General features: G+C 48.9%; 1 protein-coding gene across 1 annotated transcript in view; it reads left to right on the top strand.

Annotated features, from left to right (window-relative positions):
• Positions 1-27,593, top strand: part of LOC147100476 (proproteinase E-like) — a 172,854-nt gene that overhangs the window by 100,306 nt on the left and 44,955 nt on the right. The window contains exons 3-6 of the mRNA XM_085966755.1: positions 4,313-4,407; positions 4,491-4,588; positions 4,727-4,855; positions 20,809-20,945. Coding sequence (XP_085822881.1) covers positions 4,313-4,407; positions 4,491-4,588; positions 4,727-4,855; positions 20,809-20,945 — 459 coding nt within the window. The remainder of the gene's footprint in view (positions 1-4,312; positions 4,408-4,490; positions 4,589-4,726; positions 4,856-20,808; positions 20,946-27,593) is intronic.

The raw sequence follows: 27,593 nt of genomic DNA, 5'->3' as shown, positions 1-27,593 counted from the left end.
GTTGATAAGTCCCGAATCAAAAACAGAGAATAAGCAGATACTGCAGCAGAACATTTATTAGTTATAAAACTATTGGAGATGGGGAAACTGTTTGGGTGGATGGTTGTGATGAAACCCCCGGAATACATCCAACCAGAGGTGGTAACCCTAAGGGAACTGGGGGAGTGAAGACTGGGAAATGCTGTCGGCTCCCCGCATCCCCCAACTTACTGCCAGTGTTGATCATTAGAAACACCATTGAAATGAGGGCATTATGAAGTCGCCCTCATTATTCCTAGTTCCTCAACCACTGCTAAGTCTACCTATTTAAAATGAGCAGCAAAGGCCAGTGAAGCCCACAAAGAATCTCTTGCAGATACAGATGATGATATAAGGGCTGATACAGACAGTCCACTTCTGGCACCGTCTGATCTTCTTCATCTTCTTGCCTAAACTTCTGTGATAGCAATGCTTCGAAAGCAATCTTCACACCATGCAAAAAGAAGCTTGAAATAAATTACAATGTACATTTAAGAGAACATAAGAACATAAGAAATAGGAGCAGGAGTCGGCCATTTGGCCCGTCGAGCCTGCTCCGCCATTCAGTAAGATCATGGCTGATCTTCTACCTCATCTCCACTTTCCTGCACTATCCCCATATCCCTTGATTCCCTTAATATTCAAAGAGATTCTTTGTGGGCTTCACTGGCCTTTGGTGTCCTGGGGTGTTGGCGACCCCAAGGTCCCACCATGCAAAGCACTTTTGCCAAGCGGTTAGAGGTCAGTTCCCAAGCGGTTGTGGATTTAAGGAAAGACTCCCAGGTAAAGCAGTGAATGTTGTGTTAGAGAAAACCTTTTTAAAAAGAGCTGTTGAGGAATGAGTTGAAGATAAGAACAGGTAGAGATAATGAAATGCTCCAAGAAGTGCCATGGCTCCTCAACTGTTGGAACCATGGAGATTTCACGCAATTCATACATTATATATGAGGTGGGATGTAAGATTAGATCATTAGTCTGGACTTGTGCATGGTTTGCCTTTTGGGCTGGCGAGAGGGCAGGGAGACATCCTTTGCATGAGATTGAATGAGTTGGGCAGAGTCCATGACACAGCAGATTGCACCTGGTCTGTGGAATTCTGGTGGGTGGAATGGCCTCGTTTTCATTCCGAATTATGATTCTGTGTTATTAGTGTTATCCATAGTCAGTGAGTGCACAGTGACAGCCCTAAGAGCGCGTAGGGGCCCGTTGGACATCTTCAGCCAATGGAGATGAAAATGAACAGAAGCATCAAACAGGGGTGTATCTGAATGGAAAACACACATAAAACATCTACTTTAGATTTGTGGTCGGGATAACCAAATACAGAACTGAGCACAGAACAGTGCCCTATACGCACCTACTCCAGCTGTGCCCTGGCTGCTTGGCCGTGCCTCAGCATGTCCAGCGATCTGCTTGTGACTAACCTCTGGGCAGCAATGAGGGAAGTAAAACTCAGCATAATGGGCTAGAAATTCAGTTGGTTGCGCCAGCCGTTAGCGCCTTAGGAGGAGTAGATGTCGAGCGCTAGGCGGCTAGTGCCCGGGCGCTGCGCGATCTGCGCCTCGCCCCAACTTCAGTAGAGATTTAGCGCTGGTGCAAAGTCTTTGCGCGCGCTCAGCTGCGCGCGCAGATCATGACGTCATTTCCTCGTGCAACGCCCTTTGTGCGCCCCAATCCAGAACTTGAGTCGCGCCGCCCCATTGTGCGCCTGGCGCCCCTAGCGACTGTTGAGTGGAACGGTGCTCAGCTGATGCGGGCCGCGGGGAGCGCAAATTAAAGGGCACTCCTGTACTAGAAAAGGCAGCCGGTACTTGTGACTTCAGGAGGTGGTGGAGGAGGAGGAGGAGGAGGAGGAGGAGGAGGAAGAATAATAATAATAATAATGCACCAGTCTCGGCCTTTCAAAAAAACAACTGCATCCTCCCCCTTTAAGAGCTGACCGGCACCAGCGTGTCAGCCGTCAATCAAGAACTCACCGCACCTGCGCTGCACCCGGCCTCGGGGGTATCGCTCAGCACCGCCGGCTTAGCGCCTAAAGATAGTGGTGCATCACCTGTTTTAGCGCAGCACCAACCTCTTGGGGCGATGCAACTGAATATCGGTGAAGGGGGCGCGACTTTGCGCCGGGCGCAAACTTTAGCGGCCGCCTGACTTTACCGCCCCAGAAGTGGCTATACTGAATTTCTAGGCCCATGTCTCTTTCCACCTGATCCCCCAGCAGGTTGAACCCGGGCAAGATGTCCTGCTGCATATTGGAACCCAAGGGCTCGATAGCAGCAGTCTGAACATGCAGGAGAGATACACCGACCAGACGTAGGACCTGTAGCTCCCCAGTGCCACTCACTCCACGATGGGCTGCAGTTCTGTTGAACGGTCATGCATCATTCACTAATGCAGCTAGTAGACCCCTCCGACTTTGCAGCAAGCTTGGCACTATCCCTAATGGCGGCTGAAAGTGTTGGCGCTCAGACAGAATCCTTTCACGTGCACACCCCATGGGTTTGGGAACCAAGGGCCCTGGCGTGAAGTAAGGGTGTGTTGCCCCCCTCCCCCTGCCCAGCCAGCAGGTTCTTCCTCCTTACCTGCCACCAGCACCCCAAATTACTGTGCACCAAAGCTTTGGGAATCACCTAGTACACCCAGCTATACCTCACTTTTCATATCTGTACTGGTGCTTTTACCTGTAGGAGTGAACAACACAGGACGCTGTGGAGTGCTGGCATCTTTTGAACCAGGGGCACTGCTTCCTGTGACTTGCCTATAGAAAAAGTCCGACATCCAAATCAGGATGAGCCGAAATGTCCTCCAATTAAACATTGGGAAGACTGAAGCCATTGTCTTCAGTCCCCACCACAAACTCCGTTCCCCAGCCACCGATTCCATCCCTCTCCCTGGCCACTGTCTCAGGCTGAACAAGACAGTTTACAATCTCAGTGTCCTATTTGACGCTGAGATGAGCTTCTGACCCAATGGCCCAGAAATTCGGGTCTCGCGCTGGGCACTCACCCGTCGGCCCAATGGAAGTGCCGGTTTCGTGCATGCACTGCGCATGCGCGGGAAACCGGCACTTCCGTTCTCCTGAAAGAAGGGGTTCAGAAGTCGAACGCGTGCGCAGGAGAGGCTGTGTGTGCGCATTGAACTTACGTTTTTCTTGCAGGTTTCTCCAGGAAGGTAAGTCTCCAGAAGTTAGACATGTAAAAAGAGTCGCAAGGCCTGCTTTTTACAAGGTAAGTGGTGAATTAATTAAAATTAAAACATTTTTTCCACAGGTTTATTATTTTTAAATACTTTAAAGAAAGGTAAGTTTATTTTTAGCCCTGTTAGAAAATAAAATTATTTTTTTCAAAAATTTAAATTATTGTTTAAAATAGTTATTTCAAGTAATTGATAGTTTATTTAAAAAATGTGATGTTTTTTTTAAATTTATTTGAAGATTTAGTGATGTTTTGGGGCTTATAGTATTTATAAGTTTGACAGCTCTTCCTGTCAAACTTATGAATGAAGCAATCCCTGCTCCGATTGGCTTCCCATGGCCCACGTGATCCCAGGGGATGCATCGAACTAACTGCGCCCCTGGGATATGCAAGCACTGCGTGCCGGCTGTTGGAGGAGGCCCCGGATCGCAATTCCACGGGGGCTCACAGCTCAACGGCCGGCGTGCTAGGTAAGTGCAGGTCAGGGGCTTACACCCGCGGGAAGCCCCCGACCCGAATTTCTGGGCCATTGTTAAATGTCAGCTTTGGCTCCAGTGGTAGCACTCTTGCCTCTGAGTCAGCAGGTTGTGGGTTCAAGTCCCATTTCAGTGACGCGAGCACATTATCTCGGCTGACACTCCAGTGCAGTACTGAGAGAGCGCTTCGCTGTCATCTTTTGGATGAGAAGTTAAACCAAGGCTCTGTCTGCCCCTTCCCATGGCACGATTCAAAGAAGGGCAGGGTTAATTATCCTGGCCAATATTTATTCCTCAATCCAACATAACAAAAACAGATTATCTGGTCACTATCACATTGCTGTTTGTGGGAGCTTGCTGTGCGCAAATTGGCTGCCGCATTTCCTACATTACAAAAGTGACTATACTTCAAAAGTACTTCATTGGCGGTGAAGCACTTTGGAAAATGCTGAGGTCCTGAAAGGCGCTATATAGATGCAAGTTCTTCCAGCTGGCTTGTATTGTTATGTGTGACATTACGTTAACATTCGCTCACGGTTAGAACAGAAATGGGCTCGGTGAGGATGGGTGATGATAATATTAGCAGAGAGTAGATCACTCAATATTGATTCCTTATGCTTTCAGTCTCTGCTTTTGAGTTCAGTTGTGGAGAACCAGTCTACAAACCAGATATGAACGAAAACAGCAACAATGTCGTACCATTCAGCTGGCCGTGGCAGGTAAACGAAGACATAGATTTTATTGGTACGCAAAGTAACACTGTATTATAGTGCAAACCTCATTGCATGCTTGTCATCTCTAGGTCTCATTGCAAGCTAAAAGAGGAATTTCATATTCTCACACGTGTGGAGGAGCCCTCATTGATCCGATCTGGATCTTGACTGCTGGAAAGTGTATTAAGTGAGTATTGTCTGCTGAAATTGAAGCTTATTTTCCCTGTAAAATAGTATGCTCGTCTTCACAACGGTAGCAACAAATGACTCTTCTTGTCTGTGTATTACCACGAGCGATGTTAATATTCTGTTCTTGTTTTTAAAGCGAAGGTATGAAATACCGTGTTGTACTGGGGAAATATGACTTGACATTGACCGAAGGCTCAGAGCAATACATTGAACCCATCAAAATGATTGCTCACCCAATGTTTAATCCCAAATGTATCACTTGTGGGTAAGTCCCAACACACATCGAAATAAGTGTCTGCTTGGAGATTATTATTAGTTTATTGCATCAATTTTAAACATGTTCTTTGAACCAGAATCAGAGTTTGAAACCAGCTGTCCTCAAATACGCTCAATTTTAAATGTATCTGGGATTTCAGAGGCATTACATCTAGAATATGAGCACTTGTATAAATGACGGGATTGGAAGAGACAGGGAGGAGAGAGCGGAGACTGCAAAGGCAGAAGGATGCTCGCTTTAGATTGTGAACATCTTATTTTGGTTTAATTTTACTAACTTTTAAAATCTTTAGCTAAGTGTGATAATCGTTAGATTAAAAAGATCTTTTCTTCTTTCTTATCCTTGACAATTTTTTTCTCTCATTGGGGGTGAAAATCGTCTTCAAGTGTTGCACAAAATTGTTTACAGGCCCCCAAACAATAGTTGTAATGTAGGACAGAGGATAAATCAGGAAATTAGAGGCGCATGTAACAAGGGTAATACAGGAATCATGGGGGACTTTAATCTACATATAGACTGGGCAAACCCAATTTGCAGTAATAGTGTGGAGGGAAATTATTGGAAAAAATTCTGAGGGACAAAATTAGTCTCCACTTGGAGAGGCATGGATTAATCGGGGATAGTCAGCATGGCTTTGTCAAGGGTAAATCATGTCTGACAAATCTGATTGAATTTTTCGAGGGGGTGACTAGGGGGGTGGATGAGGGAAATGCTGTGGATGTGGTTTACATGGACTTCAGTAAAGCTTTTGACAAAGTCCCGCATAGGAGACTGGTCAAGAAGGTAAGAGCCCATGGGATCCAGGGTGCCTTGGCGCGTTGGATCCTAAACTGGCTGAGTGGCAGGAGGCAGAGGGTGATGGTCGAAGGTTGCTTTTGTGACTGGAAGCCTGCGTCCAGTGGGGTACCTCAGGGATCGGTGCTGGGTCCCTTGTTGTTTGTGATCTACATAAATGATTTGGATGAGAATGTAAAAGGTATGATCAGTAAGTTCGCAGATGACACGAAAATTGGTGGGGTGGTAAATTGTGAGGAGGAAAGCCTCAGGCTACAGGACGATATAAACGGGTTGGTCAGATGGGCGGAAAAGTGGCAAATGGAATTTAACCCTGAAAAGTGCGAGGTGATGCATTTTGGACGGACAAATAAGGCAAGGGAATACACAATGAGTGGTAGGACCCTAGGAAGTACAGAGGGTCAGAGGGACCTTGGTGTACATGTACATAGATCCCTGAAGGCAGCGGAACAGGTAGATAAGGTGGTTAAAAAGGCATATGGGATACTTGCCTTCATTAGCCGAGGCATAGAATATAAGAGCAGGGAGGTTATGATGGAGCTGTACAAAACGCTGGTGAGGCCACAGCTGGAGTACTGTGTGCAGTTCTGGTCGCCTCACTATAGGAAGGATGTGATTGCTTTGGAGAGGGTGCAGAGAAGATTCACCAGGATGTTACCTGGGATGGAGCGCCTCAGCTATGAAGAGAGGCTGGACAGGCTGGGGTTGTTTTCCTTGGAGCAAAGAAGGCTGAGGGGGGACCTGATTGAGGTGTACAAAATGATGAGGGGCATAGATAGGGTAGATAAAGAGGAACTTTTCCCCTTAGTAGGGGGGTCAATAACAAGGGGGCATAGATTCAGGGTAAGGGGCAGGAGATTTAGAGGGGATTTGAGGAGGAACTTTTTCACCCAGAGGGTGGTTGGAATGTGGAACTCAATGCCTGAAAGGGTGGTAGAGGCAGGAACCCTCACAACATTCAAGAAGCATTTGGATGAGCACTTGAAATGCCATTGCATACAAGGCTATGGACCAAATGCTGGAAAATGGGATTAGACTGGACAGGGATGGATGGGCGGCGCAGACACGATGGGCCGAAGGGCCTCTTTCTGTGCTGTAAAACTCTATGACTCTATGACTCTATGACGAATTCATGGAATGTATGCAAGATAGTTTTCTAGATCAGTATGTTGAAGAACTAACTAGGGAACAGGCTATTTTAGATTTAGTAGTGTGCAATGAGAAATTAATAACATTGTAGTAAAAGGGCCTTTAGGGAAGAGTGACCATAATGTGATAGAATTTTCTATTGAGTTTGAAAGTGATTTAGTTAAATCCGAAACTAGGGTCTTGAATCTAAACAAAGCAAATTACGTAGGCATGAGGAGCGAGTTGGCTAAGTTAGATTGGGAAGCTACATTAAAAGGTATGATGGTAGACAAACGATGGCCAGAATTTAAAGAATTAATAGACAATTTACAACAAATATACATTCCTTTAAGGCACAAAAACCCCACAGGAAAAGTGGTCCAACTGTGGCTAACAAGAGAAGTTAAAGATAGTATTAGATCAAAGGAAGAGGCTGAGAATGTTGCCAAAAAGAGTAGTAAGCCTGAGGATTGGGAGGATTTTAGAATTCAGCAAAGGAGGACCAAGAAATTGATAAAGAAAGGGAAAATAGAATATGAGAGTAAACTAGCGAGAGACATAACAATAGACTGTAAATGCTTCTATAGGTATGTAGAAAGGAAAAGATTAGCAAAAGTAAATGTGGGTCCCTTACAGGCTGAGACAGGAGAAATTATAATCACAGAAGATCACAGAAACCTCACAGTGCAGATAGAGGCCATTTCGGCCCATCGAGCCTGCACCGATAATGGGGAATAAGGAAATGGCAGAGAAGTTAAACAACTACTTTGGGCTGGATTTTCTCAATGGAGACGAGTTGGAGGCGGGACTGCTGCTTGTCAGGTCAATGTCCCGTCTCCATCATCTTCTGGTCAACCTGCGGGCTCAGCAGGCCAATTAGGGGGGAAGTCACTGACACAGCACGTCAACGTCTGACGTGCTATCTGTCAAGACTACTTGAAAGAAGAAATGTCAGTGTTTGACAGCTTTGTGAAGCTGTCAAACACTGACATTGGGCCAGAAATTCGTGACCAAATGCGTGAGTACGGTCTGGGTACTCACGCATCTGGCCGTTGGAAATGCCGGCGTTCAGCATGCACAGCGCATGCGGGGAACGCCGGCATTTCCAGTTCTCGGAACGAAGGGGTTCATAGGCACAGCGCGTGCGACTGCACAGGCAGCGCTTGCGCAGTGAACTTCGTCGATTTCATTCATGGATTCAGTGAGGGTAAGTCCTTACAAGTTACACTTGAAAAAAACATGTGTAAAGTTGTTCCAAGGCTGCGGAGGAAGATATATTTTATCGTGGAGCTTCTGAAAGGCAATATTTTTGTTTGGGAAAGGGAGGGAAGTTATTTTAAGAAATTTTAAGTAAGTTTTAAAGTAAAAATTTTTTTTTTTAAACGGGTTTTCAGAACGGTAGGTAGAAGGAGCAATTGTGGCTGTGTGAATTGAATGTGAAAATGAGTGTTCTAAAATGAGTAATGTAACATTTCCAGCACTTTTAAGAAAGAAACTTTTCATCAGTAATAAGTAATTATGTATGTATGTCCGCATATATTCCTTTACGTATATGTATGTATGTTTTATATTCCTTTACTTATGTGTATGAATGTATGTTTTTAATTATGATTTTCCAATAAGTTACTTTCTCTGAAAGTCATAATTAAATAATACATTCATACACATAAGTAAAGGAATATATACATAACACGCAAAGGAATATATACAGACATACATACTTTCAGAAGCTCCACGATAAGAAATATCTTCCTCCACAGCCTCTGGAGCAACTGTACCCATGCTTTTTTCATGTGTAAGTTGCAAGGACTTGACCTCACTGAAAGCATGAATGAAAGCGGCGAATTTTACTGCGCACGCGTTCTGCCTCTGAACCCCTTCGTTCAGAGGACAGGAAATGCTGGTTTTCCCCGCATGCGCTGTGCATGCTGAAAACCGGCATTTCCTCCGGCCAGACGCGTAAGTACCCCGACCGTACTCGCGCATTTGGAAGGGAATTACTGGGCCAACATTTTACATGTCAATAAAATGAAAAATTTTACAATTGCACGATTTGCCCCCTCGCATCTGCGACTGAGGGTCCAAGGAGGTGCATTGCGCAAGAGGTCATCGTCGTACGTATCCTCACACTGTTCCCTTTCGGGAACTGTATGAAGTGGTGGAAGGATTTATGGTCGTGATTAACGCTCATTCTGTGACCGTAACCATCTTTGAACCAGCCATTAGGGTGGTTAGTCCTATGGCGTGAGGGTTTTACGGGCTCCCACAAGCCATCTGAGGGGGGGGCCACCCACACCCACGGACGCAAGTATCCCGCTGGATGTCCACCCAGAATTTATAGTTGGAGCTCCGACTCCACTTGCCGGGACTGTCTGGAGTGGGGTTCGAAACCCTACTCCTTCTGGCCCAGTGGCGGGGATGCTTACTGCTACGCAAAAGGCCCACTCCGCACAAAAGGTGACACCCATACATTTCCTGCGCCTTTTCCCTCCCCGTGACTGGAGCCCTATGCTGCCACTTGAAAGACCAAGCTATCATCTGCCCTTTTTGCGGCGCCTTTGACTTCTCATTACCAATGATGAGCAGGCGCTGCGCCTCCACCTCCTTGAGGAGATTGCTGAGGTCATCATCAGTTCAATTGTGAGTTCTTTTAATGCCGTGAATTGTGCTCATTCCAGCCATTTCACGTTGCTAATCGGATTGGGCCTTTGGCATAGCGGTAGGATCCCCGCCGCTGGGCCAGATCAGGGTAGGGTTTCGAACCCCGCTCCAGACAGTCCCGGCAAGTGGAGTCGGAGCTCCGGCTCTAAATTCTGGGTTGACATCCAGTGGGATATTTGCGTCCATGGGTGTGGGTGGCCCCCCCTCCTTGTATAGCTTGTGGGAGCCCGTAAAACTCTCCTGCCATAGGACTAACCGCCCTAATGGCTGGTTCAAAGATGGTTACGGTCACGGAATGAGCGTTAATCATGGCCATAAATCCTTCCACCACTTCATACAGTTCCCCAAAGGGAACAGTGTGAAGACACGTATGACGACGACATTGCTAAATAAATAAATGGAATTTAAAAAATTCTTTTAGGGCTTTTAAAAGTCTTTAAATTGCTTTAATTCTGTTTAAAACTACTTCAGATTCTTCAAAATAATGTAAACGTTTTTAAAAGTTTATAAAAGTTACCAAAAGCTTCAAAAAACTTCCAAAAACCTATTTAAAATGCTGCTTTGCATGTAAAAATGCTTAGCAGCTTGGCAGAAACATTGGGGGCGTGTCCTGTTAAACTGAGACCTCAAGGGGCGTGTCTCAGTTGCACAGCGCGCTACAGGCTTCGCGCTGGCTGCACTCCTGGGCGGCGTGGCGTCAGACGCTGCCCGGGAGTCAACATTTTAAAACAGCAATTCCAGGCGTCCCTGAAGCTCAACGGCCGGCGCGTCGGGTAAGTGCAGATCGGGGGCTTACACGCACGGCAAGCCCCCGACTCGAATTTCTGGGCCATTCTCTGTAGTTTGATGAGTCCTTGTGTTCAGGCCTCATCAGACCTTTCAACTTTGTAGATTTCAGATGGCTGTTAGCTCGGAGGATCCAACAGCCAGTCTGTGAAATCGACAAGGAAGATGTTGGGTCTCCCGATCCAGGGTGGATGAAGGCTGTAGGCAGAAAACAAGGTAAGTGAACATTTTTTAACACTTAGCACTCACCTTCCATACTTATCACTCCACACTTGCACCCATCACTCACCTCTACATCTTACTTTCAGGTGCCTCCGACCCCCGCAGACCTCCTTCACGTCTCCTCCAACCCGACGGGGTTCTCCGAGGTCAGGAAGCCTTCACCTGTGAAGGTAAAATAGCACGAATCCTTTTTTCTGCCTGTTAACTACCTGTTAACAGGCAGTTAAAAGGATTTAATCCCTTTCCCACCTCCAGGAGAAGCAGCACATCTTCCCGCCTCCTGGCAAAAGGGCATGGAGGCGGGATGGGGGCGGGTTTGCCATCTGCCCCCACTTTCTGCTACTTTACCGGCAGTCCCGCCCCCATACCCGCCTCCTCGGGGCTGAGAAAATCCAGCCCTTTGTGTCTGTCTTCAAGGAAGAAGACGCAAAAAACTTCCCGGAAATAGTGGAAAACCAAGGCTCTAGTGAGAATGAGGAACTGAAAGAAATTAATATTCGTAAAAAAAGTATAATTAATGGGACTGAAAGCTGATAACTCCCCTGGACCTGATGGCCTACATCCTAGGGTTTTGAAAGAGGTGGCTATAGAGATAGTGGATGCATTGGTTGTCATTTTCCAAAATTCCATAGATCCTAGAACGGCTCCCGCAGATTGGAAGGAAGCAAATGTAACCCCACTGTTTGAGAAAGGAGGGAGAGAGAAAACGGGGAACTACAGACCAGTTAGCCTGACATCAGTAGTAGGGAAAATGCTAGAATCTATTATTAAGGACGTGGTAACAGGGCACTTAGAAAATAATAATAGGATTGGGCAGAGTCAGCATGGATTTATGAAAGGGAAATCGTGTTTGACAAATCTTAGATATTTTGAGGTTGTAACTAGCAGAATAGATAAGGGAGAACCAGTGGATGTGGTGTATTTGGATTTTCAGAAGGCATTCAATAAGGTGCCACATGAGGTTATTAAACAAAATTAGGGCTCATGGGATTGGGGGTAATATACTAGCATAGATTGAGGATTGGTTAACGGACAGAAAACAGAGAGTAGGAATAAACGGGTCATTTTCGGGTTGGCAGGCTGTAACTAGTGGGGTACCGCAAGGATCAGTGCTTGGGCCTCAGCTATTCACAATCTACATCAATGATTTGGATGAGGGGACCAAATGTAATATATCCAAGTTTGCTGATGATACAAAGCTGGGTGGGAATGTAAGTTGTGAGCAGAATGCAAAGAGGCTTCAAGGGGGTATAGACAGGCTAAGTGAATGGGCGAGAACATGGCAAATGGGATATAATGTGGAGAAATGTGAAGTTATCCACTTTGGTAGGAGAAATAGAAAAGTGGAGTATTTTTTAAATAGTGAGCGATTGGGAAATGTTGGTGTCAGAGGGACCCGGGTGTCCTTTTACACGAATCACTGAAAGTTAACATGCAGGTACAGCAAGCAATTTGGAAAACAAATGGTATGTTGCCCTTTAATACAAGAGGATTTGAGTATAAGAGTAAAGACGTCTTACTGCAATTATATAGGGCCCTGGTGAGACCACACCTGGAGTATTGTGTACAGTTTTGGTCTCCTTACCTAAGGAAGGATATACTTGCCATAGAGCGAGTGCAATGAAGGTTCACTGGACTGGTTCCTGGGATGAGGGGATTGTCCTATGACCACCAAGCCAGGGGACCAACCCTGGTTCAATAAGGAGTGTAGAAGAGCATGCCAGGAGCAGCACCAGGCATACCTAAAAATGAGGTGCCAACCTAGGAAAGCTGTAACACAGGACTACATGCATGCTAAAAAGCAGAAGCAGCATGCTATAGATAGGGCTAAGCGATCCCACAATCAATGGATCAGATCAAAGCTCTGCAGTCCTGCCACATCCAGTCGTGAATGGTGGTGGACCATTAAACAACTAACGGGAGGAGGAGGCTCCAAAAATATCCCCATCCTCAATGATGGTGGAGTCCAGCACATGAGTACAAAAGACAAGGCTGAAGCGTTTGCAACCATCTTCAGCCAGAAGTGCTGAGAGTATGATCCATATCGGCCTCCTCTTGAGGTCCCCACCTTCACAGAAGCCAGTCTACAGCCAATTCGATTCACTCCACGTGATATCAAGAAACGGCTCAGCGCACTGGATACAGCAAAGGCTATGGGCCCCGACAACATCCCAGCTATCGTGCTGAAGACTTGTGCTCCAGAGCTAGCCGCGCCTCTAGCCAAGCTGTTCCAGTACAGCTACAACACTGGCATCTATCTGCCAATGTGGAAAGCTGCCCAGGCATGTCCTGCCCACAAAAAGCAGGGCAAATCCAATCCGGCCATTTACCACCCCGTCAGTCTACTCTCAATCATCAGCAAAGTGATGGAAGGTGTATTCGACAGTGCTATCAAGCAGCACTTACTCATCAATAACCTGCTCACTGATGCCCAGTTTGGGTTCCGCCAGGACCACTCGGCTCCAGACCTCATTACAGCCTTGGTCCAAACATGGACAAAGGAGCTGAATTCCAGAGGTGAGGTGAGAGTGACTGCCCTTGACATCAAGGCAACATTTGACCGAGTGTGGCATCAAGGAGCCCTAGTAAAACTGAAGTCAATGGGAATCGGGGAGAAAACTCTCCACTGGCTGGAGTCATACCTAGCACAAAGGAAGATGGTTGTGGTGATTGAAGGTCAATCATCACAGCCCCAGGACATTGCTGCAGGAGTTCCTCAGGGCAGTGTCCTAGGCCCAACCATCTCCAGCTGCTTCATCAATGACCTTCCCTCCAACATAAGGTCAGAAATGGGGATGTTCGTTGATGACTGCAGTGTTCAGTGCCATTCATAACTCCTCAGATAATGAAGCAGTCCATGCCCGCATGCAACAAGACCTGGACAACGTTCAGGCTTGGGCTGATAAGTGGCAGGTAACATTCGCACCACAGAAGTGCCAGGCAATGACTATCTCCAACAAGCCAGAGTCTAACCACCGCCCCTTGAAATTCAATGGCATTACCATCGCCGAATCACCAACCATCAACATCCTGGGGGTCACCATTGACCAGAAACTTAACTGGACCAGCCACATAAATACTGTGGCAACAAGAGCAGGTCAGAGGCTAGGTATCTTGTGGCGAGTGTCTCACCTCCTGATTCCGCAAAGCCTTTCTACCATCTACAAGGCACAAGTCAGGAGTGAGATGGAATACTCTCCACTTGCTTGGATGAGTGCAGCTCCAACAACACTCAAGAAGCTCGACACCATCCAGGACAAAGCAGCCCGCTTGATTGGCACCCCATCCACCACCTTAAACATCCACTCCCTCCACCACCGGCGAACCATGTCTGCAGTGTGTACCATCTACAAGATGCACTGCAGCAACTCGCCAAGGCTTCTTCGGCAGCACCTCTCAAACCCGTGACTTCTTCCACCTAGAAGGACAAGGGCAGCAGGCGCGTTGGAACACTACCGCCTGCAAATTCCCCTCCAATTCACACATCATCCTGACTTAGAAATATATCGCTGTTCCTTCATCGTCGCTGGGTCAAAATCCTGGAACTCCCTACCTAACAGCACTGTGGGAGTACCTTCACCACACGGGCTGCAGCGGTTCAAGAAGGCGGCTCACCACCACCTTCTCAAGGGCAAGTAGGGAGTCATAGAGTCATAGAGTCATAGAGTAATACAGCACAGATAGAGGCCCTTCGGCCCATCGTGTCCATGCCGGCCATCAAGCCCTGTCTAATCTAATCCCATATTCCAGCATTTGGCCCGTAGCCTTGTATGCTATGGCATTTCAAATGCTCATCCAAATGCTTCTTAAATGTTGTGAGGGTTTCTGCCTCCACAACCCTTTCAGGCAGTGAGTTCCAGACTCCAACCACCCTCTGGGTGAAAAAGTTCTTTCTCAAATCCCCTCTAAACCTCCCTCCCTTTACCTTGAATCTATGCCCCCTAGTTATTGACCCCTCTACTAAGGGGAAAAGCTCCTCAGCATCCATCCTATCTATGCCCCTCACAATTTTGTACACCTCAATCATGTCCCCCCTCAGCCTCCTCTGCTCCAAGGAAAACAAACCCAATCTGCCCAGTCTCTCTTCATAGCTGAAGCGCTCCAGCCCTGGTAACATCCTGGTGAACCTCCTCTGCACCCTCTCTAACGCGATCACATCTTTCCTGTAGTGTGGCGACCAGAACTGCACACAGTATTCCAGCTGTGGCCTAACCAGTGTTTTATACAGCTCCATCATAACCTCCTTGCTCTTATATTCTATGCCTCGGCTAATGAAGGCAAGTATCCCATATGCCTTTTTTACCACCTTATCCACCTGTTCCGCCGCCTTCAGGGATCTGTGTACCTGCACACCCAGATCCCTCTGACCCTCCGTCTTGCCTAGGGTCTTACCATTCATTGTGTATTCCCTTGCCTTGTTAGACCCCCCAAAGTGCATCACCTCGCACTTTTCCGGGTTAAATTCCATTTGCCACTGTTCCGCCCATCTGACCAACCCATCTATATCGTTCTGCAGACTGAGGCTACCCTCCTCGCTATTTACCACCCTACCAATTTTAGTATCATCCGCGAATTTACTGATCATACCCTTTACATTCATATCCAAGTCATTAATGTAGACCACAAACAGCAAGGGACCCAGCACCGATCCCTGTGGTACCCCACTGGCCACAGGTTTCCAGTCACAAAAACAACCTTCGACCATCACCCTCTGCCTTCTGCCACTAAGCCAGTTTTGTATCCAATGTGCCAAGGCACCCTGGATTCCATGGGCTCTTACCTTCTTGACCAGTCTCCTGTGCGGGACTTTATCGAAGGCCTTACTGAAATCCATGTATACCACATCCACTGCGTTACCCTCATCCACACACCTAGTCACCCCCTCAAAAAATTCAATCAAATTAGTCAGACATGATCTTCCCTTGACAAAGCCATGTTGACTATCCCTGATTAATCCTTGCCTCTCCAAGTGGAGACAAATTTTGTCCCTCAGGATTTTTTCCAGTAATTTTCCTACCACTGATGTTAGGCTCACTGGCCTGTAGTTCCCCGGTTTTTCCCTACTACCCTTCTTGAATAATGGTACTACATTAGCGGTTCTCCAGTCCTCTGGCACATCCCCTGTGGCCAGAGAGGTCCTGAATATATGTGTTAGAGCCCCCGCAATCTCCTCCTTTGCCTCACACAGCAGCCTGGGGTACATTTCATCGGGGCCTGGGGATTTATCCATTTTTAGGCCAGCTAAAACCGCCAATACCTCCTCCCTCTCGATGTTAATATGTTCGAGCATATCACAGTCCCCCCGCCCTATTTCTATGTCTACATCGTCCTTCTCCATAGTGAAAACAGATGCAAAAAATTCATTTAGAACCCCTCCTACATCTTCCGGCTCCACACACAGATTGCCACTTTTGTCCCTAATGGGCCCTATTTTTTCCCTAGTTATCCTTTTACCCTTAATATACTTATAAAACATCTTCGGATTTTCCTTTATTTTGCTCGCCAGTGTTATTTCATGGCCCCTCCTTGATCTCCTAATTTCTTTTTTAAGTATCCCCCTGCACTTTTTGTACTCCTCTAGGGCTTCCTCCGTCTTTAGCCTTTTGTATCTACCAAAAGCCCTCCTTTTTTTCCTAATCCATTCCCGTATATCCCCTGACATCCACGGTTCCCTGTGGTTTTTGGAACCACTCTTGACCTTTATGGGAACATGTTGCCCTTGTATGATCTCAATCTCCCTTCTGAAAGCCTCCCATTGCTCCGATGCGGATTTTCCTACAAGTAGCTGATCCCAGTCCATTTTGGCCAGATCCTGCCTTATCCTATTAAATGCTGGCCTTGCCAGCAACGTCCACATCCCATAAAAATAAATTATAAAAATGTACTCTGCACGCAATTCATGCATGTCTGCTACTATATTCTGTACTGTGTACCTGACATCTAACATCAAGCTGATAGTCCGTGCAAAAGACAGATAGTTGGGCCGGAATTTTGTTCGGGGAGGCCGGGTTTCCTGCAGGCACTGCCGATTTTACCGGCAAGGCCTAATTTGAATGTGAGGCCTCGGTTTCCCGCCTGCAGCCAGCCAGCTTGAGAGGCTCCTGGCTGCGAGCGAGTAGGCCTCAGTTACGAGGAGTCGGTCCGGGTGAAGGATCGCGGCGGGAGGGGGGTCGGCGGTCGGGCGGGGGGAGAGAGGGTCGGGAGGGGGGAGAGAGGGTCGGGAGGGGGGAGAGAGGGTCGAGGGGGAAGAGAGGGCCGGTCGGGGGAGAGTGGATTGGGCGGGGGAGAGATGGGGTCGGGCGGGGGGGGGAGAGGGTCTGGAGGGGGGGAGAGAGGGTCGGGGGGAGAGAGGGTCGGGCGGGGGGAGAGAGGGTTGGGCGGGGGAAGAGAGGGTCGGGCGGGGGGAGAGAGGGTCGGGTGGGGAGAGAGGGTCGGGAGGGGAGAGGGTTGGGGGGGGAGAGAGGATCGGGAAGGAGAGAGGGTCGGGGGGGAGAGAGAGGGTCGGGGGGGAGAGAGGATCGAGGGGGAGAGAGGGTCGGGGGGGAGAGAGGGTTGTGGGAGAGTGGATCGGGGGGGAGAGAGGGTCGGGGGGGAGAGAGGGTTGGGGGTGAGAGAGAGGGTCGGGGGGGAGAGAGAGGGTCAGGGGGAGAGGGTCGGGGGGAAGAGAGGGTCGGGGGGGAGAGAGAGGGTCGGGGGGGGAGAGAGGGTCGAGGGGGAGAGAGTGTCGGGGGGGAGAGAGAGGGTCGGGGGGGAGAGTGGATCGGGGGGGAGAGAGGGTCTGGGGGGAGAGAGGGTCGGGGGGAGAGAGAGGGTCAGGGGGAGAGAGGGTCGGGGGGAGAGAGGGTCGGGGGTGAGAGAGAGGGTCGGGGGGAGAGAGAGGGTCGGGGGGGAGAGAGGGTCGAGGGGGAGAGAGGGTTGGGGGGGAGAGAGGATCGGGGGTGGAGAGAGGGGGTCAGGGGGAGAGAGGGTCGGGCGGGGGAGAGTGGATCGGGTGGGGGAGAGGGTCGGGAGGGGGAGAGAGGGTCGGGCGGGAGAGAGAGTCGGGCGGGGGGAGAGAGAGGGTTGGGGGGAGAGAGATGGGGTCGGGCAGGGGAGAGTGGGTCGGGCGGGGGAGAGTGGGTCGGGCGGGTCGGGCGGGGGAGAGGGTCGGGGAGGGGAGAGAGAGGGTCGGGCGGGGGAAGAGAGAGTCGGGCAGGGGAGAGTGGATCGAGGGGGGAGAGGGTCGGTGGGGGGAGAGAGAGTAGGCCAGGGGAGAGAGAGTCGGGCAGGGGAGAGTGGATCGGGGGGGGGGTTGCAGGATCGGCAGGGTTTGGCATGCGATGGGGGGATTGTGGGGAGGATTGGGAAACGTTGGTGGGGGTTGGGTCGGCCAGGGAACGGGGGCGGGGTGGCGGAGGATGGGCAGGGGGGGCCGAACGATCAGTGCCGGCCACCGGAGGTTTTTGACCGGCCTCATCATCATCATTGTGGTGGGGGGGGACTCCCGGGAATGTGATCGGAGGCCTCATGGGGGGGGTTTCCGATCGTGACGGGAGGGCCTGGCAGGGACCCTGGATCCAGGAGCTAGCTATAAATCCACTTACCTCCTGGATGCAGCAGTCCTGACTCTGGTTAATTGCCGGGTTTCACGAATTGTGTGAAACCCGTCCACAGGCAGTTAATTTCAAAAGGGAGGAGAAAAAAAGAGACTTCCAGCCTCGTTACAATATTTAAATTGAGGTAATGCCCCCTGGCAGCGGGTTGGCTGCCCCTCCCCCCGTCCCGCCTCTGGGAAAAGGTCGGTATTCACATTATTTGTGTCCCTTTAATGAGTGATTCATAATTAGGGCATTAATGAAACCACCTGAACATTTGAGATGACATAAATATGTTCGCAAGAGTTCATAGCTTCGACTAAATCAACAGGTTGCAGGCTGATTTAGATAGGCTGGGGGAATGGGCCCATTGCAGCAGAGGTCCTTCAGTGTGGACAAGTGTAATGCGATGCAGGTGGGGTTAGAAAACTCCAGGCCTCGCGAGGGTACCCATTATAGGTTACAGAGCAAGGGAAAGACCTGATCACTCATTAAAGGTACACAAACAATGTGAGGTGGCTATACTAAAAATAGAGTTTTAGTTGCATTGCTGGAACCATCAAGTGTTAAATGAAGAGCGCGATAAGATACACAATGCTTTGATAGGTCTGAACTTGGAGTGTTGTGTACAGTTTTGGTACCTGGACATGATGAAGGTTAGCAAGGTTGTGGGAAGGTGCAGAAGTTGGCAACCAGACTGGTACCACATCGTAGCATGGTTAGTTAGGAAGGTAGGCGCTAAAGAGTTAAGATTATTTACTTTAGACACAAGATATAGGGGATATGATTAAGGTTTTTAAAATGATAGAGGATTGGATTTGGCCTGGTTAGAGAGGTTATTTGAGATGGTTAGGGACGGTAGCACTAGTAGGCCTGCTTATAACGTCCATCGGCAGAGTTAGGTTCGAATTCATCGAATCATAGAAACCTACAGCACAGAAGGAGGCCATTCGGCCCGCTGGGCCTGTGCCGGCTCTTTGAAAGAGCCGCCGTGTTCAGTCCCACATCCCCGCTTCTTGTCCATAATAAGTTCCTCATCCTCGAGAACCGTCTAACTCCCTTTAACATTATTGATGGAATCAGCATCCCCCACCTGTTCAGGTCGAGCATTCCCGATCCCCACAACTCTCAGAGTGAAAGAAATTCTCCTCATCTCCCCTCTAGATGTCAATGACTTTGTATCTATGACCTCCGGTTGTTGACCCACTCTCCAGAGGGAATAGTTTTTCCCTAGTTACTCTATCAAAACCTCTCATAGTCTTGAAAGCCTCTTCCGTCACATTTAAACCTTCTCTGTTCCAAGGAGAACACTCCTAACTTTTCCAACCTCTCCTCATAACTGAAGTCCCTCATCCCTGGTAAACCTCCTCTGTCCCCTTTACATCTTTCCTGAAGTGTGGGGCCCAGAATTGTCCACAATACTCCAGGCTGAGGCCTAACCAGTGATTTATAAATTCTAGCCTGCTACTGCCACTGTTAGAGGGAGACAGCCCAGGAGAGGGCATCGCTCCCTCTATTCCCGCCCTTCACCTCCAGCTAGAGTGGTCAATAAGAGTCCATAGTATTACATGGCATTTACAGCACAGAAACAGGCCATTCGGCTCATCAGGTCTATGCCAGTTTATGTGTTTATCGTCCACAGGGGAGGTTACCCCTGGTGTCCTGGCCAATATTTATCCCTCAACCAACATAACAAAAAAAACAGATGATCTGGCCATTATCACATTGCTGTTTGTGGGAGCTTGCTGTGCGCATATTGGCTGCTGCGTTTCCCACATTACAACAGTGACAACACTTCAAAAGTACTTCATTGGCTGCAAAGCGCTTTGAGACGTCCGGTGGTCGTGAAAGGCGCTATAGAAATGCAAGTCTTTCTTTTTTTTCACACGAGCCTCCTCCCACCCTACTGCATCTCACCCCATCAGCATATCCGTCTATTCCTTTCTCCTTCAGTTACCTATCTAGCTTCCCCTTAAATGCATCCCTTTTTTAAATTGAAAAAAATCTATGTGGCACTTCAGCCCCCTTTAAAACATCCTCTGCCTCCTCCTCTTTCCCATTGCACGGCCACCCACTGTCGCTGGCGAGCAGCAGTGTACTCCCTCAGTGTGGCGGGATTCTGCCACAAGTCCGCCCTGCATAAGCCCTGGTCCAGGAGAATGGGTCAGGAACGCAGCATGGTTAAGGCACCGTAACCCATCTCTGCTAGTGAGCCCTGTCTTGGAGGGAAATTCAGCCCATTATTTTATCATTCACTCATGTTGCACAATTTGTTTTTATATTCACTCTGGGGATGTGGGTGTCGCTGGCAAGGCCAGCATTTATTGCCTATTCCTAATTGCCCTTGAGAAGGTGGTGGTGAGCCGCCGCCTTGAACCACTGCAGTCCGTGTGGTGAAGGTACTAAGGTGCTGTTAGGGAGGGAGATCCAGGATTTTGACCCAACGACAATGAAGGAACGGCGATATACTTCCAAGTCAGGATGGTGTGTGACTTGGAGGGGAACTTGGAGGTGATGGTGTTCCCATGCGCCTGCTGCCCTTGTCCTTCTAGGTGGTAGAGGTCGCGGGTTTGGGAGGTGCTGCCGAAGAAGCCTTGGCAAGTTGCTTTTGGATTTGCTTTAGAGAGCTCGTGCCATTTAATAACTCCTTCCAAAACACATATGGTGTTTGTACAGTGAATAATGATCTCTAAATTTTATTTCCATATTTAGTTTGAATTGAAATAGAACTTAAAAATCTATATTTGAAAGTGAGCTGTACATTACTGTTTGTAGGTTTGATTTAGCTTTATTAAAGCTTTCCTGGCCCGTCGTCTTCACTGACAAGATTAGACTAACCTGTCTCCCTTTAGCGGGTGAAGAACTGCCAGATAACTACACGTGCGTCGTCACTGGATGGGGAAAACTGAATGGTACAGTATGTAATTTTTAATTAGTTTTTTTAAGCACAAATATTAAAGACTTTTTAAATATAAGGGAGGCGGGAAGTGTCTGTTTGGTGCTTCAGCTCAGATTGACTTGAGTCTCGCAATGAATTTTAAGCGAGAGCGTTAGCTAAACGGCTTCCCAGCTCAGGCTGATTGCACGGAGTACTGAAGGTAGGTGGGATGTTAGGTACATTCCCCATGGTCTCACTGATCTCCTGCCAATCATTTTGGTTCCCTCCAGGGTCGGAGAGGAAATCCCCAGAATCCTTTTCCCCTGAATTGGCCTAGAGTTTTTTTATTGCCTCCACCAGGAGATTACGTGGCTGCCGGTGTTTGGGGAGCATTGGGGCTCCACGATGCTTCATTGCACCATGGCTGTATTGGACAGGCTCGAAAGACCAGTTATTCTTTTCCTCTCTGCAATTTTTGTATGCATGTGGCACCCTGGGTCACTAAGGAGGCAAAAGCAATGGGAAATCCGGAGGGCAGCACCGTCCCACCAGCCTCACCTCCTTCTCGACATCAGGCCATTGATGGGGCAGAAGGAACTACTCCCCAGTGGGAACTCTTATTGGTTGTTCTTCAGTGGGGCAGTGCTGGTGTTTCTAGGCCCCATCTAACTTCCTACCCCCAGCTGGTTATCCCCTGCCCCTTTTACACCAAGCCCATCTTCTAAACACCTACAGAATGTCTTCCCAAGCCCTGGGGTCCTAGTCTGTGAGGACTGTAATTACAGTGGACTAACTAGGTAGTGGAGATGCAGAAAGGCTGCTGTAGTCACCATCTAGCCATAAAAGACTTTAATCAGTCCAAGTGCAGCAGAAGAACATGGACCTCCTTCATATCATTTCAAACTTCACAATATTAGCAACGATATATGTCCAAGTCGGGATGGTGTGAGACTTGGGAAGGGAACCTTAGTGTGTCTTTATAGCGTTTCATCTGCCCACCTCTGTCGCGATATCCTAACTACAGCTGGCCATAGAAGACGGCTTTGGGAATTCTATGATCAGGCATGTGTTTGACATGTCCAGACCAATGTAACTGGACCTTTTTGACCGTGGCCACATTTCCAGTTATATTGCAGCACTTGATGATATAAGTGTTAGCCCCCCCTGGCCTGCCACTTGATGTCAGCGATATGTCTAGACAGTGCAAGTGAAAATGGTCAAGTCGCTTGCTGTGAAACTAGTCTGTGCTACACTATTGGTTTACTGCACTAATCCCTAAAGTCAAAATGCTCCAACATATATACTGTAACATATGAGATCTAAATCATTGCTTCAGCAGGACGACCCAATTGACCATCCCTCATCAAAGTTAAAATTCCAGTTCACTGCACAAAGACACTGCAGCTTTTAACATATTGATTAACTTTATTTGCACAAAGTTCTTACACTTCTGGGTTTTGCCCTAGATATTTCACTCAGGTTTAGCATCACAACCACTCATGTAAGCAGACTTTGTGTCCCTTAAGGCCCAGAGTGCATCTTTTACTGTCCATTGTCTAGGTAAATGATATCGAGAGCCGGGGGCAGTGAACAGAGAGCACCTTGCCATGGTACTCCAGCTTGCTATTGAGCGGCACTTACTCACCAATAACCTGCTCACCAATGCTCAGTTTGGATTCCGCCAGGACCACTCGGCTCTAGACCTCATTACAGCCTTGGTCCAAACATGGACAAAAGAGCTAAATTCTAGAGGTGAGATTGACTGCCCTTGACTTGAAGGCAGCAGTTGACCGAGTGTGGCATCAAGGAGCCCTAGTAAATTGAAGTCAATGGGAATCAGGGGGAAAACTCTGGATGACATTCAGGCTTGGGCTAATAAGTAGCAAGTAACATTTGCGCCACACAAGTGCCAGGCAATGACCATCTCCAACAAGAGAGAGTCTAGCCAGCTCCCTTTGACATTCAACGGCATTACCATCGCCGTATCCTCCACCATCAATATCCTGGGGGTCACCATTGACCAGAAACTTAACTGGACCAGCCACATAAATACTGTGGCTACAAGAGCAGGTCAGAGGCTGGGTACAGGAAACTTTTTTTTATCCGGCACGGACGGGACTGACGTGCCGGTTCATCAAAAATTCCGGATAACCGAACGCTATAGTAAAAGATACGGAGCTAAGAGCTCCGTATAAAGCAACAAACCCTGTTGCTTGCTTCAGAACAATGGCCACAAGTTGCAAGCGTCTCTGTAGCTTAGCAACAGCTGCAGCCACACCCTTGCACAGCAACAAATGGAGGAAGGCAAGTAATAAAAGTTACCTGAACCTACTCCTGAATTTTGGCGGTTAACCGAGATTTCCGGTAATTTAGGTGCCGGTAAATCGAAAGTTTCCTGTATTCTGTGGCGATTGACTCAGCTCTTAACTCCCCAAAGCCTTTCCACCATCTACAAGGCACAAGTCAGGACTGTGATGGAATATTCTCCACTTGCCTGGATGAGTGCAGCTCCAACAACACTCAAGAAACTCGACACCGTCCAGGACAAAGCAGCCCGCTTGATTGACACCCATCCACCACCTTAAACATTCACTCCCTCCACCACCGTGTACCGTGGCTGCAGTGTGTACCATCTACAAGATGCACTGCAGCAACTCGCCAAGGCTTCTTCGGCAGCACCTCCCAAACCCACGACCTCTACCACCGAGAAGGACAAGGGCAGCAGGCGCATAGGAACACCACCGCCTCCAAGTTCCCCTCTAAATCACACACCATCCTTTCAAGTTGAAGAAGGCGGCTAACCACCACCTTCTCAAGGGCAACTAGGGATGGGCAATAAATTCCTTGCATTGCAAGCGACGCCCACATCCCCTAAACGAATATAAAAAAAATCAGATTGCTGCAATGTTTGACTAAAACCCAAATTTCTGCTCAGCTTTCTCGTTTCCACTTAGTGAAAATTAAGGAAAACTTGGGAACACTTGGAAGATCCTGTCCACGGCGATAACTTTTACTTAACCTGCCAGTAGGGAACATGTCCGTTGCCTGTTTTACACTCGGCACGATTTTACTTTCCATTAAAGTCAACGGAAGGTGTAAATCGGGCGGGGTATAAATCGGGGGGTGTACATCAGGCGGGGTGTAAATCGGGCGGGGTATAAATCGGGGGGTGTAAATCGGGGGGTGTAAATCGGGCAGGGGGTGTAAATCGGGCGGGGGTTGTAAATTGGGGGGTGTAAATCGGGCAGGGGGTGTAAATTGAGCGGGTGTAAATCGGGCAGGGTGTAAATCGGGGGCGTAAATCGGGCGGGTGTAAATCGGGCAGGGTGTAAATCGGGCGGGTGTAAATTGGGGGTGTAAATCGGGGCAGGTGTAAATCGGGGGTGTAAATCGGGGGGTGTAAATCGGGGGGTGTAAATCGGGGCAGGTGTAAATCGGGGGTGTAAATCGGGGGGTGTAAATCGGGGGGTGTATATCGGGCGGGTGTAAATTGGGCGGGTGTAAATCGGGCGGGTGTAAATCGGGGGATGAAAATCGGGGCGGATGTAAATCGGGGGTGTAAATCGGGGGGTGTAAATTGGGCGGGTGTAAATCGGGCGGGTGTAAATCGGGCGAGTTGTAAATCGGGCGGGGTGTAAATCGTGCGGGTGTAAATCGGGTGGGGTGTAAATCGGGGGGTGTAAATCGTGCAGGAGTAAATCGGGCGGGGTGTAAATCGGGCAGGTGTAAATCGTGCGGGGGTGTAAATCGGGCAGGGGTGTAAATCGGGGGGTGTAAATCGGGGGGTGTAAATCGGGCGGGGTGTAAATCGGGCGGGTGTAAATCGGGCGGGGGTGTAAATCGGGCGGGTGTAAATCGGGGGTGTAAATCGTGCGGAGTCTAAATCGGGGGTGTAAATCGGGCGGGTGTAAATCGGGCGGGTGTGAATCGGGGGGTGTAAATCGGGCGGGTGTAAATCGGGGGGTGTAAATCGGGGCGGGTGTAAATCGGCAGTGTAAATCGGGCGGGTGTAAATCGGGGTGTGTAAATCGGGCGGGTGTAAATCGGGGGGTGTAAATCAGGGGGTATAAATGGGGGCGGGTGTAAATCGGGGTTGTAAATCGGGGGGGGGTAAATCGGGGTGTGTAAATTGGGCGGGTGTAAATCGGGGGTGTAAATCGGGCGGGTGTAAATCGGGCGGGTGTAAATCGGGCAGGTGTAAATCGGGGCAGGTGTAAATCGGGCGGGTGTAAATCGGGCGGGTGTAAATCGGGGCAGGTGTAAATCGGGCGGGTGTAAATCGGGGGGTGTTAATCGGGCTGGGTGTAAATCGGGGGGTGTAAATCGCGGCGTGTAAATCGGGCGGCTGTAACTTGGGCGGGCGTAAATCGGGCCGGGTGTAAATCAGGCGGGTGTAAATCAGGCGGGTGTAAATCGGGTGGGTGTAAATCGGGCGAGGGTGTAAATGGCGCGGGTGTAAATCGGGCCGGGTGTAAATCGGGCGGGTGTAAATCGGGCCGGGTGTAAATTGGGCGGGTGTAAATTGGGCGGGTGTAAATCGGGCCGGGTGTAAATCGGGCGGGGTGTAAATTGGGCGGGTGTAAATCGGGGGGTGTAAATCGGGCGGGGTGTAAATCGGGTGTAAATCGGGCGGGTGTAAATTGGGCGGGTGTAAATCGGAGGGTGTAAATCGGGTGGGGGTGTAAATCGGGGGGTGTAAATCGGGCCGGGTGTAAATCGGGGGGTGTAAATCGGGGGGTGTAAATTGGGCGGGTGTAAATGGGCGGGTGTAAATCGGGGGTGTAAATTGGGGGGTGTAAATCGGGCGGGTGTAAATCGGGCGGATGTAAATCGGGCCGGGTGTCAATCGGGGGGTGTAAATCAGGCGGGTGTAAATCGGGCGGGTGTAAATCGGGCGGGTGTAAATCGAGGGGTGTAAATCGGGCGGGTGTAAATCGGGGTGGGTGTAAATCGGACGGGTGTAAATCGGGCGGGTGTAAATCGGGGCAGGTGTAAATCGGGTGAGTGTAAATCGGGGGGTGTAAATCGGGCCGGGTGTAAATCGGGGGGTGTAAATCGGGGCGTTTAAGTCGGGCGGGTGTAAATTGGGCGGGTGTAAATCGGACCGGGTGTAAATCGGGCGGGTGTAAATCGGGCGGGTGTAAATCGGGTGGGTGTAAATCGGGGGGTGTAAATCGGGCGAGGGTGTAAACCGGGCGGGTGTAAATCGGGCCGGGTGTAAATCGGGCCGGTGTAAATCGGGCCGGTGTAAATCGGGCGGGTGTAAATCGGGCCGGGTGTAAATCGGGGGGTGTAAATCGGGCGGGTGTAAATCGGGTGGACTAGTAATCCAGAGGCCTGGTGTTTATGTTACTGGACAATAATCCAGAGGCCTAGTGTTTATGTTACTGGGCCAGTGATCCAGAGGCCTAGTGTTTATGTTACTGGGCTAGTAATCCAGAGGCCTAGTGTTTATGTTACTGGACTAGTAATCCAGAGGCCTAGTGTTTATGTTACTGGGCCAGTAATCCAGAGGCCTAGTGTTTATGTTACTGGGCCAGTAATCCAGAGGCCTGGTGTTTATGTTACTGGACCAGTAATCCAGAGGCCTGGTGTTTATGTTACTGGGCCAGTAATCCAGAGGCCTAGTGTTTATGTTACTGGACTAGTAATCCAGAGGCCTGGTGTTTCTGTTACTGGACTAGTAATGCAGAGGCCTGGTGTTTATGTTACTGGACTAGTAATCCAGAGGCCTGGTGTTTATGTTACTGGACTAGTAATCCAGAGGCCTAGTGTTTATGTTACTGGGCCAGTAATCCAGAGGCCTGGTGTTTATGTTACTGGACTAGTAATCCAGAGGCCTAGTGTTTATGTTACTGTACTAGTAATCCAGAGGCCCAGTGTTTCTGTTATTGGACTAGTAATCCAGAGGCCTAGTGTTTATGTTACTGGACCAGTAATCCAGAGGCCTAGTGTTTATGTTACTGGACTAGTAATCCAGAGGCCAAGTGTTTATGTTACTGGACTAGTAATCCAGAGGCCAAGTGTTTATGTTACTGGACTAGTAATCCAGAGGCCTAGTGTTTATGTTACTGGACTAGTAATCCAGAGGCCTAGTGTTTATGTTACTGGGCCAGTAATCCAGAGGCCTAGTGTTTATGTTACTGGACCAGTAATCCAGAGGCCTGGTGTTTATGTTACTGGACCAGTAATCCAGAGGCCTAGTGTTTATGTTACTGGACTAGTAATCCAGAGGCCTAGTGTTTATGTTACTGGACTAGTAATCCAGAGGCCTAGTGTTTCTGTTACTGGACTAGTGATCCAGAGGCCTAGTGTTTATGTTACTGGACTAGTAATCCAGAGGCCTAGTGTTTATGTTACTGGGCCAGTAATCCAGAGGCCTAGTGTTTATGTTACTGGACCAGTAATCCAGAGGCCTGGTGTTTATGTTACTGGACCAGTAATCCAGAGGCCTAGTGTTTATGTTACTGGACTAGTAATCCAGAGGCCTGGTGTTAATGTTACTGGACCAGTAATCCAGAGGCCTAGTGTTTATGTTACTGGGCCAGTAATCCAGAGGCCTAGTGTTTATGTTACTGGGCCAGTAATCCAGAGGCCTAGTGTTTATGTTACTGGACCAGTAATTCAGAGGCCTGGTGTTTATGTTACTGGACTAGTAATCCAGAGGCCTAGTGTTTATGTT

Source organism: Somniosus microcephalus, chromosome 25, assembly GCF_052327205.1.
Source record: "Somniosus microcephalus isolate GS21.2 chromosome 25, FLI_Smic_1.0, whole genome shotgun sequence".
In the NCBI taxonomy this organism is placed as follows: domain Eukaryota; kingdom Metazoa; phylum Chordata; class Chondrichthyes; order Squaliformes; family Somniosidae; genus Somniosus; species Somniosus microcephalus.
Note: the sequence above shows the minus strand (reverse complement) of the source record. Positions and strands in the feature narration are given on the sequence as shown.